Source organism: Oncorhynchus mykiss, chromosome 24, assembly GCF_013265735.2.
Source record: "Oncorhynchus mykiss isolate Arlee chromosome 24, USDA_OmykA_1.1, whole genome shotgun sequence".
In the NCBI taxonomy this organism is placed as follows: Eukaryota; Metazoa; Chordata; class Actinopteri; order Salmoniformes; family Salmonidae; genus Oncorhynchus; species Oncorhynchus mykiss.
In genome coordinates, this window is record NC_048588.1 from 17,876,125 (window position 1) to 17,893,840 (window position 17,716).

The 17,716-nt window shown below is 46.2% G+C and overlaps 1 protein-coding gene and 1 pseudogene across 1 annotated transcript; both read left to right on the forward strand.

Annotated features, from left to right (window-relative positions):
- The first annotated feature begins 321 nt into the window (after positions 1–321).
- On the forward strand, positions 322–1,347 carry LOC110503356 (odorant receptor 131-2-like). Its single transcript, XM_021581719.2, has one exon. It carries the CDS (start codon positions 322–324, stop codon positions 1,345–1,347), a length of 1,026 nt encoding a protein of 341 aa, XP_021437394.2.
- Positions 1,348–2,355: 1,008 nt separating this feature from the next.
- Positions 2,356–16,320, forward strand: LOC110503357 (annotated as a pseudogene).
- The last annotated feature ends 1,396 nt before the right edge of the window (positions 16,321–17,716 follow it).

Sequence of the window (17,716 nt, forward strand, 5' to 3'; positions counted from 1 at the left end):
TGAGGAATAAGCAATAATTATGAACATTATGACAATGGCATGAAATTAATTTATCCCTTGAGATGTTTGGAAAAGGGAATGCCTCTGTCTTGCATCATGGTGGTGCTATGGAGAAAATGTATAAATCCACAACCCATCCCTCCCAAACCTTTACGTTCTCCATCAGAGGACAAGTTGAGGTTAGTTCATGACTTCTTATTCATCTTTGGGATCCAGTATATTGTCATGAATTGTTGTTCTGTGTGTATATCAAGGCGTTGTTTTCTTCAACATTTCAGAATTGAAAACAATGACCATTCCTCAAGCAGGCCACACTGAAAAATGCAGAATCTGACCGACCTTCCAGGCAATGCCATCAACTCACAGAAGAGTCTGTCTGTGATAATCAAGGTGTGTGTGGTGATCCCTTTCTTCTGCATCTTTCTCTACTGCATTGTGGTCATGCTGCACACCTTCGCCTCCCACAGACAATTCCTGGACAACTCCCGATACATCCTGTTTGCCTACATGCTGATCAATGACACTCTGCAGCTCCTCTCCTCTGTCCTCCTCTTCCTCTTCATTGTTGGCAACGTGAAGTTTGCTATCGTCTACTGTGCCCCTCTACTCTTCTTCTCCACCTCCACCTTCCACAACACCCCTCTGATCCTGGCAGCTATGTCCCTGGAGCGCTACGTGGCCATCTTCTATCCTCTGCAGCGTCCAGCTGCCTGGCACGCTGACCGTATCTGGATCATCATCCTGAGCCTGTGGCTGGTCAGCTGCATCCTGCCCATTGTGGACTTCTCTCTGGGAAAGCCTCAGCCTGGCGTGAATGTCCTCTCCACCCCGGTGCTCTGCAGAACCATGGTGCTCAACTCGTCCCCTGTCCAGACACTGTTTAAGATGTCCCTGAATGGGCTGTTCTTCGCGGTGGTATTGGCCATCATCATGTTCACCTACATGAGGATCCTGCTGGAGACCAGGAAGATGCGTCAGGACCGGGCGTCGGTGGCCAAGGCCATGCATACAGTGCTGCTCCACGGCTTTCAGCTACTTCTGTGCATGATCTCCTTCACCCAACCGGTCACAGAGAGCCTCATCAGTGTGTACTCCGGCTTGCTGGCCGAGCACATCTCCTTCTTCATCTACTTCTGCTTCATACTGCTGCCGCGCTTCCTTAGCCCGCTCATCTATGGCCTGAGAGATGAGAGCTTGAGGTGCTACGTGATGAGAGATGTACTGTGCTGCTCACACAAACACAGGTTCAGCGTCAAGGTCAGGGTCAGCCCCAGAGCCCCGGCCACCACACAGACACTGGGTCAGGGTCAGCCCCAGAGCCCCGGCCACCACACAGACACGGGGTAAGGGTCAGCCCCAGAGCCCCGGCCAATCTGTGTATTAGTCAATTAAAATATCTCAAAAGAGTAAAACCCTGGCTGGATGAAAGGGGTGTCTTTAAAAAAACGTTTTCTTCAAACACAGAAGCTTACTTTGGCATTGAGAAGGTTGCTTTACAGTAAACTGGAACACCAGATGTCATTATTATTCCAAACTTGTCAAGTTGTGGACATGTTGCTGGTGCACAGATACTGTAACTTGAGCCACCGGGCTAGATGAATGTGCGCCCATAGGAAGACTTGCAGTTTCTTTGGCAAAATAAAAAGATTGATATTGAAAGCAATAAGGGTTAGATTATTTGACATTCAGAGAGTTATTATAAAACCATTTAATGAGACTAATATACGTAGAGTGGAAAGGCGGAGGGACTGAGCTCATTAACACATTATAATTCCAAAGTGCAAACTGTTGCTATAAAGTTGGAGCAAAACCAGTTTTCCTAATTACTATACCTACCTACTGTAACATGAATTTTCATTAATCATGCACCTTCATGTATGAGATTGTTATTAATAAATTAACAAGCGTTCTCAAACATTCCTCCTGATGACAGATGATGTGAAGTAATGACTGCTCATATCTCAGCTGTCAGAGCAGCTCGTGCTCTGCTGAGATAGAACATTGGGGGAGAATCACACAGAATGGCAGGACCGGTCAAGCGCAGCTTTCCTAACGTAGGACAGTTTTGAGTTAATTTAAGAAATTGACATAAATGTCATAATTTTACAGCAAGACCACAATGGCGATTAGAGTCGACCAAAAATCTGCTGCAAGTTTAGGCAACATTTACATTTTAAACTTCATCCAGGACATAATGTGCGTGCAAAATGCTATATTATTTCAAATCCATTTACAAAGTCTGTTTTACAATCAATTCGATTATCTTTGGTGAGATGTATACGTCCTTATTGAACGTCAAACAAGCCATGAATGTTGAAAGCCAACTTATTGATAATTTAGAAACTGATATCGAACATGATTCGGAGAGACTTTGAAGACATCAAAAGGTGAGTGACAGTTGGATAGATACAGTGGTGTAAAGTACTTAAGTAAAATACTTTAAAGTAACACTTAAGTAGTTTTTGGGGTATCTCTAATTTACTATTTATCTTTTTGACAACTTTTAGTTTTGCTCCACTACATTCCTAGAGCGGACTCACTAAACACAAATGCATTGTTTGTAAATGATGTCTCTGTGTTGGAGTGTGCCCCTCACTATCCGTAAATTAAAATAACAAGGAAATCATACAGTCTGGTTTGCTTAATATAAAGAATGTGAAATGATTGATACTTTTACTCTTTACCTTTATTATATTCCGCTCCATACAATTTCATGATACTATTATCTTCTAGGTAACTAGAAGGAACTTAACATTAGTAATTCATTAAATATACTATTAGCCTATCATGAACTCAAAATGCATTCTAGGGGCAGGTTGATTTCCATGGAAAGCCTCATGCATATATCATTGCATGGTTGTCTCCCCCTTGTCCATCTATCATGGTATTACCGTAGAGTGAAGTCTTCTCTCTAACTTATAACTGCAAAGGTGTCAGAATTGCACAGTGAGGTGTACAATGGACCATCAGCTGCTATGGCAAACCCTTTGGTGGCGTTTACTCTTATCAAGCTCTTGCAGTCCGTGTGGCTGAATCCAGTCTACAGTGATGAAGCACAAGAGAACACCAAATGTTATGTCCCTTTTAAAAACACACCTTGTCATTATAACTGATATCCCCACTTGGTGCCTGAGGGGCTACATGAGGGGAGATGTCCTGCGCTGCTCACACAGACACAGGGTCAGGATCAGCCCCAGAGCCCCGGCCACCAAGCCCAGGCTCAAATGAACTGGTACACAAGCAGAGCCACTGGTCAAGTCAATTACTTTATTTGAGCCTGTACAGACTAGTAGCCTAGATATGCTACCTATTGTAATGCACAACCTCAACTTTTTGTATATTAGTCAATTAAAATATATCAAAAGAGTCCAACCCTGGCTGAATGACAAACAGTATATCATTATAAAGCATGTGTATTTTCATTCTTAGATGTTAAGTCCCCCTTATGGGAGCTGACTTGAATTGTCACATTTTCTGGCCTATCCAGACAAAGAATCGATTTGCTCTCCCTCTGAGTGATGAAGCCCAGACTGGGAGACGGCAATTGAAATGTGACAGTTCTGCAAATCCAACAGTTGTGGTTTCATCTTTCTGTGATATTACCAGCCGGATTTACGGCTCTTAACATAAAAGAATGCTGAGCAATTTCATAGAATTTAGAACTTTCTCTTGGTCACAAAGGAATGAAATCACATTGGGCCTCTTTCCGACCTGAGTTTAAATGGAATGTAATTCCGTTTTTGTTCCGTTCTCTCTATGAGTATTCTGACCTTGAACTTAAGCATGAGAATAGCATGCTGTTCACCTGCTATTCGTTTGGGGTGGAGATCAAATAAATGAAGGTTTGCCAGGTGTGTCTGATACGCCGTATTCTGACCTTGGCTTAATTCCCTAATAAAAGCCTTGATGTTCATCAGTCCACGGTAAGACAAATTGTCTATAAATGGAGAAAGTTCAGTGGGACGTGGACCCCACTTCACCATAGTCCTTGTCCGCCTCTTAGCCCGCCTCCGTGGCCTCTTTAGAGCGGCGACCCTCGCCGCCGACCTCAGACTGGGGACCCTAGCAATGGGTCCCGAATGGACGGGAGATTCCGGCAGCGCCGGAGTGAAGGACAACTCCGGCAGCGCCGGACAGGCGGGAGACTCCGGCAGCGCCGGACAGGCGGGAGACTCCGGCAGCGCCGGAAAGGCGGGAGACTCCGGCAGCGCCGGACAGGCGGGAGCACCTGTGGGGAGGAGACAGAGAGACAGCCTGGTGCAGGGGGCTGCCACCGGAGGGCTGGTGTGTGGAGGAGGCACCGGATACACAGGGCCGTGGAGGCGCACTGGAGGTCTCTAGCTAATGGTCTGCACAACCCGTCCTGGCTGGATGGTGACTCTAGCCCGGCACGTGCGGGGCGCAGGCACAGGACGCACTGGGCTGTGCAGACACACGGGAGACACAGTGCGCAGCGCCGGCGCAGGATATTCTGGCCCGAGGAGACGCACTGGCTGTCTGGAGAGCAGGGCTGGATCCTCACCCTAGCCCGGCAGATGCCGGGATGTAGCGCACCGGGCTAAGCCCGCGTACTGGGGACATCGTGCGCTCCACCGCATAACATGGTGCCTGACCAGTACGACGCCCGCCACGGTAAGCACGGCTTGGAGAGCTGTAGCGCTGAGCTGGCACAGGACGTGCAGGGCTAGGGAGGCGCACAGGAGGCCTGGTGCGTGGGGCTGGCACAGTCTTCACCAGACGGCTAGCGCGCACCTCAGGGCGAGTATGGAGAGCTGACTCAGGTGACATCAAATCCCAGACACGCTCCGTCGGGCGGATGTCGTGCCTCATGCACCAACACAGCAACTCCCTCATAACTCTCTCCTCCAATCTCCCCATCAACTCCTTCACTGTCTCTGCTTCGCTCCCTTCGCTCACCTCCAATTCCGCCCTGACCGGCTCTGGTTCCATCCTTGGCTCCTTACGGTAACACTCCCCGTGTTCCCCCCCAAGAAATTCCTCGGGCTTCCTTGCCAGCCGTGTTCCCTGGTATCGCTGGTTCCCTTTTCTTGCTGCCTCCGCTCTCCTGGCTGCCTCCACCTGTTCCCATGGGAGGTGATCCCTTCCAGCCAGGATCTCCTCCCATGTGTAGGATCCCTTGCCGTTCAAGATGTCCTCCCATGTCCATTCCTCCTTTTCACCATGCTGCTTGTTCCTTTGGTGGTGAGTAGTTCTGTAACAATTCTCCTCGTCATCTGAGGAAAAGTAGTCAAGATCGGACCAATGTGCAGCGTGGTATGTGTCCATGTTAATATTTAATAAATCAACTGAACACTGAATAACAAAACAACAAAGAGAGTGAACGAAACAGTCCTGTAAGGTGCAAACACACAAAACAGAAAACAACTACCCACAACCCACAGTGGGAAAACAGGCTGCCTAAGTATGATTCTCAATCAGGGACACCAATTGACAGCTGCCTCTGATTGAGAACCATACTAGGCCGAACTCAAAAACCAACATAGAAAACAAACATAGACTGCCCACCCAACTCACACCCTGACCATACTAAAACAAAGATATAATAACAGAACTAAGGTCAGAACGTGACAAGGACAACGACCCAAAACACAGAAGTAAATCAACAACAGAAGAAAATACACCTTCTGGAGTGGCCCAGTCAGAGTCCTCACCTCAACCCGATGAAAAATTCTGTGGCATGACCTGAGAGCGGTTCACACCAGACATCCTAAGAATATTGCTGAATTGAAACCAAAATTCTCCCTGACCATTGTGCAGGTCTGATCTGCAACTACAGAAAACGTTTGGTTGAGTTTATTGCTGCCAAAGGAGGGTCAACCAGTTATTAAATCCAAGGCTTCACATACTTTTCCCACCCTGTACTCTGAATGTTTACACGGTGTGTTCAATAAAGACATGAAAACATATTGTTTGTGTGTTATTAGTTTAAGCAGACTATGTTTGTCTGTTGTTGTGACTTAGATGAAGATCAGATAAAAGTTTATGACCAATTTATGCAGAAATCCATACTTTTCTTGCCACTGTATATCATACTAAATGGGTCAAATGTGATCAAAACGTAGGATACTATACGTCTTACAATTTCTATTGTATTGTACAACCACTATTATATTTAGTATGATTCGTAAAGTAACATATCATACTAAATAAAGTGGTACGAATTTTGTAAATTATAATACGTTTTGCTCTGTGACCAGGTTGGTTCCACCATTTCATCATAGAGTTATCCAGAGGGCACTCCTAACATGAATTTCCTTTCTCCACCTTTATGCCCCAGACTGGGGAAATTCTGAACAGTGCGGCGGCACAATTTTTGAAGTTCACATTTTGCCTTCAATCTAAACATTTGTCTTCTGACATGGGTGCCCAGGCTTGAACTCAATGGGATTCACAAGCTCCTCACTTGACATGTGGAGATGTGGTTGAGTGGGTCACATTACAAATAAATGTGTCCCTCTTTCTGCCCTACAACTCAGGATTTTTATTCCTTTCCCTTTCACTCCTTCTCTGTATTCTCGGTATAATTATAATCTGTCTAAATAAAGCATTTACAAATAAAGGTGAAATTCCACACAGGAGAAGGTAGAATTCCTATTCAGACTTGAGATAAGTTGATTTAACATAGACTTAAGTAAAATAAATGTCCATGTTTTACTGACTTAAGTCTATGTATCTCAAGTCTGAATCGGGCCCCATGTGCTCAGTGTAACATGGGTGGTTCAGCAGAACCACTAAGACTGAAGACTGGCTGAGTGGAGTAAGACAGTCTTTTGAAAAGCAGGAGACCCAGGTTCAAATCCACAGTCACACAAATACTAGCTTTATACTATACATGTTACCTCTTATGTAACTCTAAACATATTGATTATATCCTCATTTATAATCTCACAATGAGCCTAGCAACTGTAGTAGCCTACAATTGTCATACCTGCTCCTGCTCGAAGGCTCCAGGCTGCCCTTCGTTATGCACACCTGTCGCCATCATTGCGTGCAGCAGTACTCACCTGGACTCCTTCTCTTTGTTGATTGCCTCGTCTATAATTGTCTGCTCACCCGTTTGTTCCCTGTGTCAGCATAGATGTTGTTATTTTGTCCCTTGTCCTACTTCATGTCCGTTGTCTATTAAATGTTCTCCCTGTACCTGCTTCCTGTCTCCAGTGTCGATCCTCACAGAATGCTGACACCAAAATTGGAAGCATCAGGGTGGGTTTGTTTTTTGTTGGTGACGTCGGGACCGGATGCTGTCACCGATGGAACCGGGGGTGCCTCAGCTAGCTCGTCGGGCTTCCATGCCGGCTCGAGAGGTTTTCTTGCCCCGGTGGGCTCGGCAGGCGCCCACCCCACGTCATGTTGCAGCCGGCCATCTGGCCCCCATGCCTCAGCCGGTTTGGCAGGCTCCCGCGTCGCAGCGGGATCGTCAGGCTTTCGTGCCGCAACTGGATCGTCAGGCTCCCACGCCTCAGCCGGTTCACCAGGCTCCCACGCCTCTGCAGGTTCGTCAGGCTTGTCCAGCACCCATGCCTCGGCTGGCCCGTCAGGCTCGCCCAGGTAGGACGCCGGGTGGCGCCCCTAGAGGGGAGGGTACTTCCCTTTGTTGTCTGCTCCCCCCATTTGTTCCCTGTGTCAACATTAATGTCGTTATTTTGTCCCCTGTCCAGACGCTGTTCCTGTCCTGTTTCATGTCTGTTGTGTATTAAATGTTTTCCCTGTACCTGCTTCCTGTCTTCAGCGTTGATCCTCACAATAATAAGTGCCACGTTCTACCCTAGGAACATTATTCAAATAACCTCAATACATAAAAATAAATGGTCAGTGACAGTTTAATGAGAGGGTTGTAATAATCCAGGTCGTAATAGTCCAGGTCCTGAATGCCATCTGCTTGATCATCTTCACCGTCTTCAAAAAGGACAAACACACGCTGAATCTTCTTCGCTCACACACTGCTGGTTGACTGCCTGTACTTAATAGTGGCTAACATCTTGCTCCTACTTAGTTTCTTTGCTGTCCCCATGCCAGTTGCAGTGTGTATTATCATCCGTGTGTTTATGAGTGTATTGACCTTTGCCACGCCACTGACACTGACAGCCATGAGCCTGGAGCGATATGTGGCCATCTGCATGCCTCTGCGCCATGGAGAGCTCTCCACTGTACGCAGAGCCATTCACTGCATCCTACTCATCCACAGCATCAGCGCCATACAGTCCATCATAATGGTCTCCATCTTCCTTGCCTCAGTACCTCTGGACTTTTACACTCTGGACAAGCAGTGCTCAGTGGAGATGCTTGTTGTACATAGGTGGCAGGGTCACATTAGATCAGCAGTAAGTCAGTTCTACTTTCTGGTCATGTCCATCACCATTGTGTTTACCTATGCTAGAATAATAGCAGTTGCTAAAGAGGCATCATCAGACAGTATGAAATCTTCCTCTAAAAGTCATAAAATGGGGATCCTCCACTCCATCCAGCTGTTCCTCTGTCTGATCCAGATGTGATGCCCATTCATCTAGGCGGCTGTCTTGCAGATTCATTTCAGAATTTTTATTAGTGTAAGGTACTTTGATTACATTGTTTTTATTCTGGACCCACAATGTCTGAGTCCACTTGTCTATGGCCTAATGTCACGACTTCCACCGAAGTCGGTTCCTCTCCTTTTTCGGGCAGCGCTCGGCGTCGCCGGTCTTCTAGCCATTATCGGCTAGAAGACCGATGATGAAAAGTTTTTATGTATTTTGTGGATTGAATAAGAGAATATTTGTTGATATTTAAATAGCTTATTATATGAAAAGACATCACTTACTGGAACAGGTTAACAGAGATTTTTTGTTGTATTGCATGATGTACTCATTAATAATGTCTTTACTGTTTCAGATTTGGATATATAAAACATGACTTGCAACAGCATGTAACAACGTATTGGATTTAATTATCACATGATCTTGTGGTATTGAAATGCACTTTTCTTTGTCAAGTCCCCAGACAATGACGTACTGTGTTAATGTCTTGGTACATATGCACAGCTCTGTTAAATGCACTTATGTATGTTTTTAGGTCTACAGCATCAATAATTATATGCATTGCAGTGAAATGTGTTCTTCCCCCCAAAAAAATGTCATAACATAAACCATGTACAGTGCCTTCGGAAAGTATTCAGATCCCTTGACTTTTCCCACGTTGTTACGTTACAGCCTTATTCTAAAATGTATTCAATTGCTTTTTTCCCTCATCAATCTACACACAATACCTCCTAATGATAAAGCAAAAACTGGTTTTTAGACATTTTTGAAAATGTATTAAAAACTAAAACTTAAATATACATTAACATTTAGACCGTTTACTCAGTACTTTGTTGAAACACCTTTGGCAGCAATTACAGCATTGAGTCTTCTTGGGTATGATGCTACAAGCTTGGCACACCTGTATTTGGGGAGTTTCATCCATTCTTCTCCTCAGATCTTCTCAAGCTCTGTCAGCTTGGATTGGGAGCATTGTAGCACAGCTATTTTTGATCTCTCCAGAGATGTTCGATGGGGTTCAAGTCCGGGCTCTGGCTGGGCCCGGACTTGAACCCCGAAGCCACTCCTGCATTGTCTTGATTGTGTGCTTAGGGTCGTTGTCCTGTTGGAAGGTGAACCTTCACCCCAGTCTGAGTTCATGAGCTCTCTGGAGCAGGTTTTCATCAAGGACCTCTCTTTTCTTTGCTCCGTTGAACTTTCCCTCGATCCTGACTAGTCTCCAAGTCCATGCCGCTGAAAAACATCCCCAGAGCATGATGCTGCCACCACCATGCTTCACCGTAGGGATGGTGCCAGGTTTCCTCTAGACATGACCTTTGGCTTTCAGGCCAAAGTTCCATCTTGGTTTCATCAGACCAGAGAATCTTGTTTCTCATGGTCTGCGATTCTTTAGCTGCCTTTTGGCAAACTCCAAGCGGATGTCATCTACCTTTTACTGAGGAGTGACTTCCGTCTGGCCACTCTACAATAAAGGCCTGATTGGTGGAGTGCTGCAGAGATGGTTGTCCTTCTGGAAGTTTCTCCCATCTCCATAGAGGAACTCTAGAGATCTGTCAGAGCGACCATCGGGTTCTTGGTCACCGACCTGACCAAGGCCCTTCTCCCCCGATTGCTCAGTTTGGCTGGGCAGCCAGCTCTAGGAAGAGTCTTGGTCATTCCAAACTTCATCTAAGAATGATGGAGGCCACTGTGTTCTTGGGGACCTTCAATGCTGCAGACATATTTTGGTACCCTTCCCCAGATCTGTGCCTCGACAAAATCCTTTCTCTGAGCTTCTATGGATAATTCCTTCAACCTCATGACTTGGTTTTTGCTGTGACATGCACTGTAATTGCAGGACTGTATGTAGACAGGCGTGTGCTTTTCCAAATCAGGTCCAATTTACCTGATTTACCACAGGTTATCACAACTCAGGATATGACCCAGATCCAGACACGGGAGGCCGATAGTGTCACATTCTGACCTTTATTTCCTGGTCAGGGCGTGAGTTGGGTGGGCAGTCTATGTTTGTTTTTCTATGATTTGGGTATTTCTATGTTTCGGCCTAGTATGGTTCTCAATCAGAGGCAGGTGTCATTAGTTGTCTCTGATTGAGAATCATACTTAGGTAGCCTGGGTTTCACTGTGTGTTTGTGGGTGATTGTTCCTGTCTCTGTGTTTGCACCAGATAGGACTGTTTAGGTTTTCACTTTTCTTGTTTTGTTTAGTCTGTTCATGTATAGTTGTCTTTATTAAAAACATGAATAACCACCACGCTGCATTTTGGTCCGCCTCTCCTTCACCACAGGAAAACCCTTACAGAATCACTCACCACAACAGGACCAAGCGGCGTGGTAACGGGCAACATCAAAAGCAGCAGCAGGAGAAGAAACAGAGGCAGCAGCAGCAGGAACAGCAACAGTGAGGTCAGGATTTCGGGACATGGGAGCAGAATCTGGACTACACAACTTGGGAGGAGAAAGACAGGTGGGCGGTCGACCCAGGCAGAGTGCCGGAGCCAGCCTGAGATTCGATGGAGCAGTGTGCGGAAGGTTACAGGAGAATGAGGTTGGCGAAGCAAGCACTACGGCGCGGACGGAAGCCCGAGAGTCAGCCCCAACAATGTATTGGGGGGGCACAGGGGGAGTGTGGCAGAGTCAGGAGTCAGACCTGAGCCAACTCCCCCCGTTTATCGTGAGGAGCCAAGGAGGAGCTCAGAACCAGAGCTGGTGTTGGAGGTGAGCGAAGCAGAGACCGTGAAGGAGTTAATGGGGAAATTGGAGGAGAGAGATATGAGGGAGTTACTGGTTTGGTGCAAGAAGCACGACATTCGCCTGACGGAGCGTGTCAGGGATTTAATGGCACCGGGGTCAGCTCTCCATACTCATCCTGAGGTGCGTGCTAGGGGTCTGGTGAAGACTGTGCCAGCCTCACGCACCAGGCCTCCTGTGCATCTCCCTAGCCTTGCACGTCCTGTGCCATCTCAGCACTACAGTGCTCCTAGCAGTGCTAACCGTGGCGGGCGTGGTGCTGGTCAGGCACCGTGTTATGCGGTGGTTCGCACGGTGTCCCCAGTACGCATGCTTAGCCCGGTGCGCTACATCCCAGCTTCCCACATCTGCCGGGCTAGGGTGAAGATCCAGCCAAGGCGGTTGGTGCCAGCCCTGTGCTCAAGAGCTGCAGTGCGCCTGCACGGTCCGGTCTATCCGTCACCACCTCCACACAACAGCCCTCCGGTGGCAGCCCCCCGCACCAGGCTGTCTCTCCGGCTCATCCTTACAGGGGCTCCCGCCTGTCCAGCGCTGCCGGAGCCTTCCTCCTCTCCAGCGCTGTCGGAGTCTCCCGCCTCTCCAGCGCTGCCAGAGCCTTCCTCCTCTCCAGCGCAGCCGGAGCTTCCCGTCTCTCCGGCGCTGCTAGAGCCTTCCTCCTCTCCAGCGCAGCCGGAGTCTGCCTGTTCGGCGCTGCCAGAGCTCCCGCCCCTCAGTCCAGAGGCGCAAGAGCCCCTCATTCCAGAGGCGCCAGAGCTCCTTAGTCCAGCGCTGCCAGAGCCTTCCTCTCCAGCGTTGCCGGAGCTTCCCGTCTGCCCAGCACCATCTGAGCTACCCGTCTCTCCAGCGTTGCCGGAGCTTCCCGTTTGCCCAGCGCCATCTGAGCCACCCGTCTGCCCAGCGCCGCCTGAGCCACCAGTCTGCCAGGAGCCGCCAGTGCCCCCAGTCTGCCAGGAGCCGCCAGTGCCCCCAGTCTGCCAGGAGCCGCCAGTGCCCCCAGTCTGCCAGGAGCCGCCAGTGCCGCCAGTCTGCCAGGGGCCGCCAGTGCCGCCAGTCAGCCAGGGGCCGCCAGTGCCCTGTCTCCGTCTCTCCTTCACCACAGGAAAACCCTTACAGATAGTACAGTTCTCAGATGATTTATTAGAAGCCAGGAAGCCACGAGCCAGGAAAGGGCAGGTTGAGGGCAAGCAGAGGTTTGTGATCAGGTCCAAGTCAGGCAGGTAAAGGACAGCAGGCAGGCTCGGGGTCAGGGCTGACAGAATGGTCAGAACCGGGTAAACTAGGAAACAGAACTAGAGAAACAGGAAGGCGGGAGAGAACGCTGGTAAGACCAGACAAGACAAACTGGCAACAGACAAACAGAGAACACAGGTATAAATACACAGGGGATAATGGGAAGATGGGCGACACATGGAGGGGGGTGGAGACAGGCACAAAGACAGGTTAAACAGATCAGGGTGTGACACAGGTGGGCTCCAATCAAGTTGTAGAAACATCTCAAGGATGATCAATGGAAACAGGCTGCGCCTGTGCTCAATATTGAGTCTCATAGCAAAGGGTCTCAATACTTATGTAAATAAGGTACTGTATTTCTGTTTTTTATTTGTAATGCATTTAATGCAGTTTTCGCTTTGTCATTATGGGTTATTGTGTGTGGATCGCTCAGTTTTTAATTTTTTTTTAATCCATTTTAGAATAAGGCTGTAACGTAACAAAATGTGGAAAAAATCTAGGGGTCTGAATAATTTCCGAAGGCACTGCATGTTATGATGACTTGATCAGGAGAATAATAAAATACCCCAGTTCCTCCCAAGAAAACCTGCAAGGAAATCAAATATTTACTGTACTAGCTTCTCATAAAGTGCACTTGATTTGATCTTTAGGCCAGAAACCCACCCGGCCTCTACAGTGGTAGGGGAAACACTAACATGTCTTAATGAACCTGTTTCCCGGTTAGAGTATAATCAACTGTTATTGGAATGTTTTCATGTCTATAGTCCTACATTATTACTACTCATATAATGTCCTCTTTCTCTACACGTCTGAGTTGGGTTTCTTTTGATATTCAAACTTTTTTATTGATTAATAAGGCAGCCCCAACATTTTTCAGGTGTGTTCCCTTACAAAAAAGTCACTAACTTTTTTGGGCTGTTATAATTTTCACGAGTCAGACATGGTTTTCGGACACGTATGTGAAGTTTCCCATTTTAATTCTTCACGTTTTTCCCTCATGATTTATTTTCCCTTCACATATTTATTTTTCACTACTTCGAGCTACATCTGGTCTCCCATAGAGGGACCGACCAAAACTGACCGTGCTTAACTTCAGAGGCAATCCAGCAGTGGGATGCAGGGTGAGATCAGTGGCATTTCTAAGATTTTAAGACATTTGGGCTTTGCCCAAAGCCAGTAAGGGATCTGGGGTTATCCTCCCCTGGCATAAAAAAATAAAGAATTTTAACAGCTAAGTGCATGAATTTGATGCACTTTGATATGAACATTGAGAGATTAGAACATTGAGAGATTATATATTTTTCACTTAACTTGTCTCGTGTATCCTCATCTCTCTTCCTGTCCTGTTTGGAAAAAGTTTATATAGCAAACAATTGTTTTAATAGTAATTTCACAGGCTTTTTCACCTCAACTGCAAATGTTTTGTAAACCATGTTTTACGTTTTCACTGTATTTCACCTGTTATAATTTGGGCAAATAAATAAAACAAATTAGAATCTATAGAGCCGCTTGAAGTGACGTAGTCTACTCTGTGCTCATCAAACCCTCTCCATCTCTTCTGTCACTTTCTCGGTGTCTTGTCTTTTGCTGTCTTGTGTCTTGTCTGTTGCTGTCTCAGGTTCTTGTTTGTTAGTGTCTCCTTTGTCTATCCTCTTCTGTTAAGGCCTGTTTTGTTCTTCTGGTGTCACTCCCCATCATATCCTATTCTTCTGTTGCTGTCTCTGTGTCTTGCCTGTTGTCTCTCTCCATCATATCCTACTCTTCTGTTGCTATCAAGGAGCTTGAGCAATACTTATGAGCATGATGCATTTTGACAATGGCATGAAATGAATTTATCTCTTGAGAAATCAAGACTACCAAAAACTGTAGAATAAGGAAATGCCTCTTCCCGCAGATGTTTTGTGTCATAGTGGTTTATGGTGAAATATGTATTAAACGCCCACAACCCATCCCTCCCAAACCTTTACGTTCTCCATCAGAGGACAAGTTGACGTTAGTTCATTATATCTTATTCATCTTAGGGATCATGTACAGTGCATTCGGAAAGTATTCAGACCCCTTGACGTTTTCCACATTTTGTTACGTTACAGCCTTATTCTAAAATTGATTTAAAAAAAAAAACAATTCTCATCAATCTCCACACAATATCCCATAAGGACAAAGCAAAAACAGGTTTTTAGAAATGTTATCAAATTGATTAAAAAAGAAATATATATATATTTACGTAAGTATTCAGACCCTTTGCTATGAGACTTGAAATTGAGCTCTGGCGCGTCCTGTTCCCATTGATTGTCCTTGAGATGTTTCTAAAACTTGATTGGAGTTCACCTGCGGTAAATTAAATTGATTGGACATGATTTGTAAAGGCACACACCTATCTATATAAGGTCCCACAGTGCATGTCACAGCAAAAACCAAGTCATGAGGTCAAAGGAATTGTCCGTAGAGCTCCGAGACAGGATCGTGTCGAGGCACAGATCTGGGTAAGTGTACTAAAACATTTCAGCAGCATTGAAGGTCCCAAAGAACACAGTGGCCTCCATCATTCATGGAAGAAGTTTGGAAACATCAAGACTTCATAGAGCTGGCCGCCCAGCAAAACTGAGCAATAGGGGGAGAAGAGTCTTGGTCTGGGAGGTGAACAAGAACCTGATGGACACTCTGATAGAGCTCCAGAGTTCCTCTGTGGAGATGGGAGAACTTTCCAGAAGGTGAACCATCTCTGCAGCACTCCACCAATCAGGCCTTTATGGTAGAGGGGCCAGACAGAAGCCACTCCTCAGTAAAAAGTACATGACAGCCCGCTTACTCTCAGACCACGAAAAATACTTTCCGAATGCACTGTATATTGTCATGAAATTTTCTGTGTGCATATCAAGGCGTTGTTTTCCTCAACATTTCAGATTTGCAGACATAGACCATTCCTCAAGCAGGCCACACTGAAAAATGCAGAATCTGACAGACCTACCAGGCAATGCCATCAACTCACACAAGAGTCTGTCTGTGATAATCAAGGTGTGTGTGGTGTTACCTTTCTTCTGCATCTTTCTCTACTGCATTGTGGTCATGCTGCACACCTTCGCCTCCCACAGACAATTCCTGGACAACTCCCGATACATCCTGTTTGCCTACATGCTGATCAATGACACTCTGCAGCTCCTCTCCTCTGTCCTCCTCTTCCTCTTCATTGTGACAACGTGAAGTTTGCTATCGTCTACTGTGCCCCTCTACTTTTCTTCTCCACCGCCACCTTCCACAACACCCCTCTGATCCTGGCAGCTACATGTATGTCCCTGGAGCGCTATGTGGCCATCTCCTATCCTCTGCAGCATTCAGTTGCCTGGCACGCTGACCGTATCTGGATCATCATCCTGAGCCTGTGGCTGGTCAGCTGCATCCTGCCCATTGTGGACTTCTCTCTGGGAAAGCCTCAGCCTGGCGTGATCGTCCTATCCACCCTGGTGCTCTGCAAAACCCTGGTCCTCAACTCATCCCCAATCCAGACGCTGTTCAAGGTGTTGCTCAACGGGCTGTTCTTCGCTGTGTTGGCGGCCATCATCGTGTTCACCTACATGAGGATCCTGCTGGAGACCAGGAAGATGCGTCAGGACCGGGCGTCGGTAACCAAGGCCATGCACACAGTGCTGCTCCAAGGTTTTCAGTTGCTGCTGTGCATGATCACCTTCACCCACTCGATCTTAGAGAGCCTCATCAGTATGCACGCTGGCTGGCCTAGCACATCACCTTCAACTACTTCTGCTTCATTTTGCTGCCCCGCTTTCTCAGCCCAATTATCTACAGCCTGAGAGATGGGAGTCTGTCCTGTGCTGCTCACACAAACACAGGATCAGTCCCAGAGGCCTGGCCACCAAGCCCAGGGTCAAAATAACTGGTCCCGAAGTGGAACTGCTGGTTAAATCAATGTTTTTCTTTGAATCTGTACAGACTAGTAGCCTGTTTTATGTTAAAAGGAGTAAAACCCTGGCTGGATGACAGCTATAATTTCATTATAAAGCAGGTGTCTTTTAACACTTATATTTGTTGGTTGCTATCTAACAAAACTGTACATTTTTCTTGAAACAGAGAGGCTTGCTTTGGAATAGAGAAGATTTCTTCACAATTTGAAAAGACTTCCAGAAACCGTAAACTTGTTCACTAGGTGTCACTGTAATTCCAAATTTATCAAGAGGTGCAGCTTGGGTTACCGCACTGGCAGTGGTGAAGAAAGTATTAAATTGTCACACTTGAGTAAAAGTAAAGATACCTTAATAGAAAATGACTGAAGTAAAAGTTCATGTAGATTCTATTTGATTAGATAGATTGAAATTGTACGTTAAACATCATAGCATAGTTGAAAGATATGTGTTGAGTAGAAACACGAAGTGGGTGGCCAGCAGAGATAGACGGGATGGGCTGAGGGAAGCTGAGGGTTGGGATGTGGAATTGGAGACAAGTGGGAGTGGAGTTGCTGTGCGAGAGAGAGAATGATGGACAAAAGATAAAGGTGAAAAAAGTCTAAATAAAACATAATAAAAGTATATTTGAATGACACTAAGTGGCAGTGTTTTTACAACTAATGCCGGTTTTCCTGAGGCTGATGCCGTGCAGGTGTTTGTACACATGCATATGCACACACTCTCATTCAAATAAACACATACAAGAACACACACATACGTGTAATAGTGCCAGACATGCACACAAACATATACAGTTGGCATTGCTGTTATGATTTCAGTTGTCCTTGATGTCCTTTGTTTTAAATGTATTATTAATTATTTGCTGTTTTCTTCTGTCTTTACCTTTTTTCCCTTTAGTTCATTCTCTTGGTTGTTGGTGCATTGGGGGGTTCTTGGGGGTGGGGAATGGAATTAATTGTATTTGTTTTCTTCCAGGGGGGACTGTAGGAGGGGTCTTGAATGGTTGAGGGACAGCTATTGGGGAACTGCGGGGGGATCTTGGAGGATTCGGGTGTCACAAGATTGTGATCATGAAAAAGGAAACTATGACATATATTTTATATCACTATCATGCACACGCACCCTCACACATAAGGATGGCTCTGTTGCGTAATGACTGATACATGTTTGATCGTGTCTTGATGTTGTATTGTTTGTCCTTCATGTTCTAATAGTTTAATGTTACCCCTTCCTTGTGTTTTTTGTAATAAATCATTTTTCAAAAATTAAAAAGTAAAGTTATCCA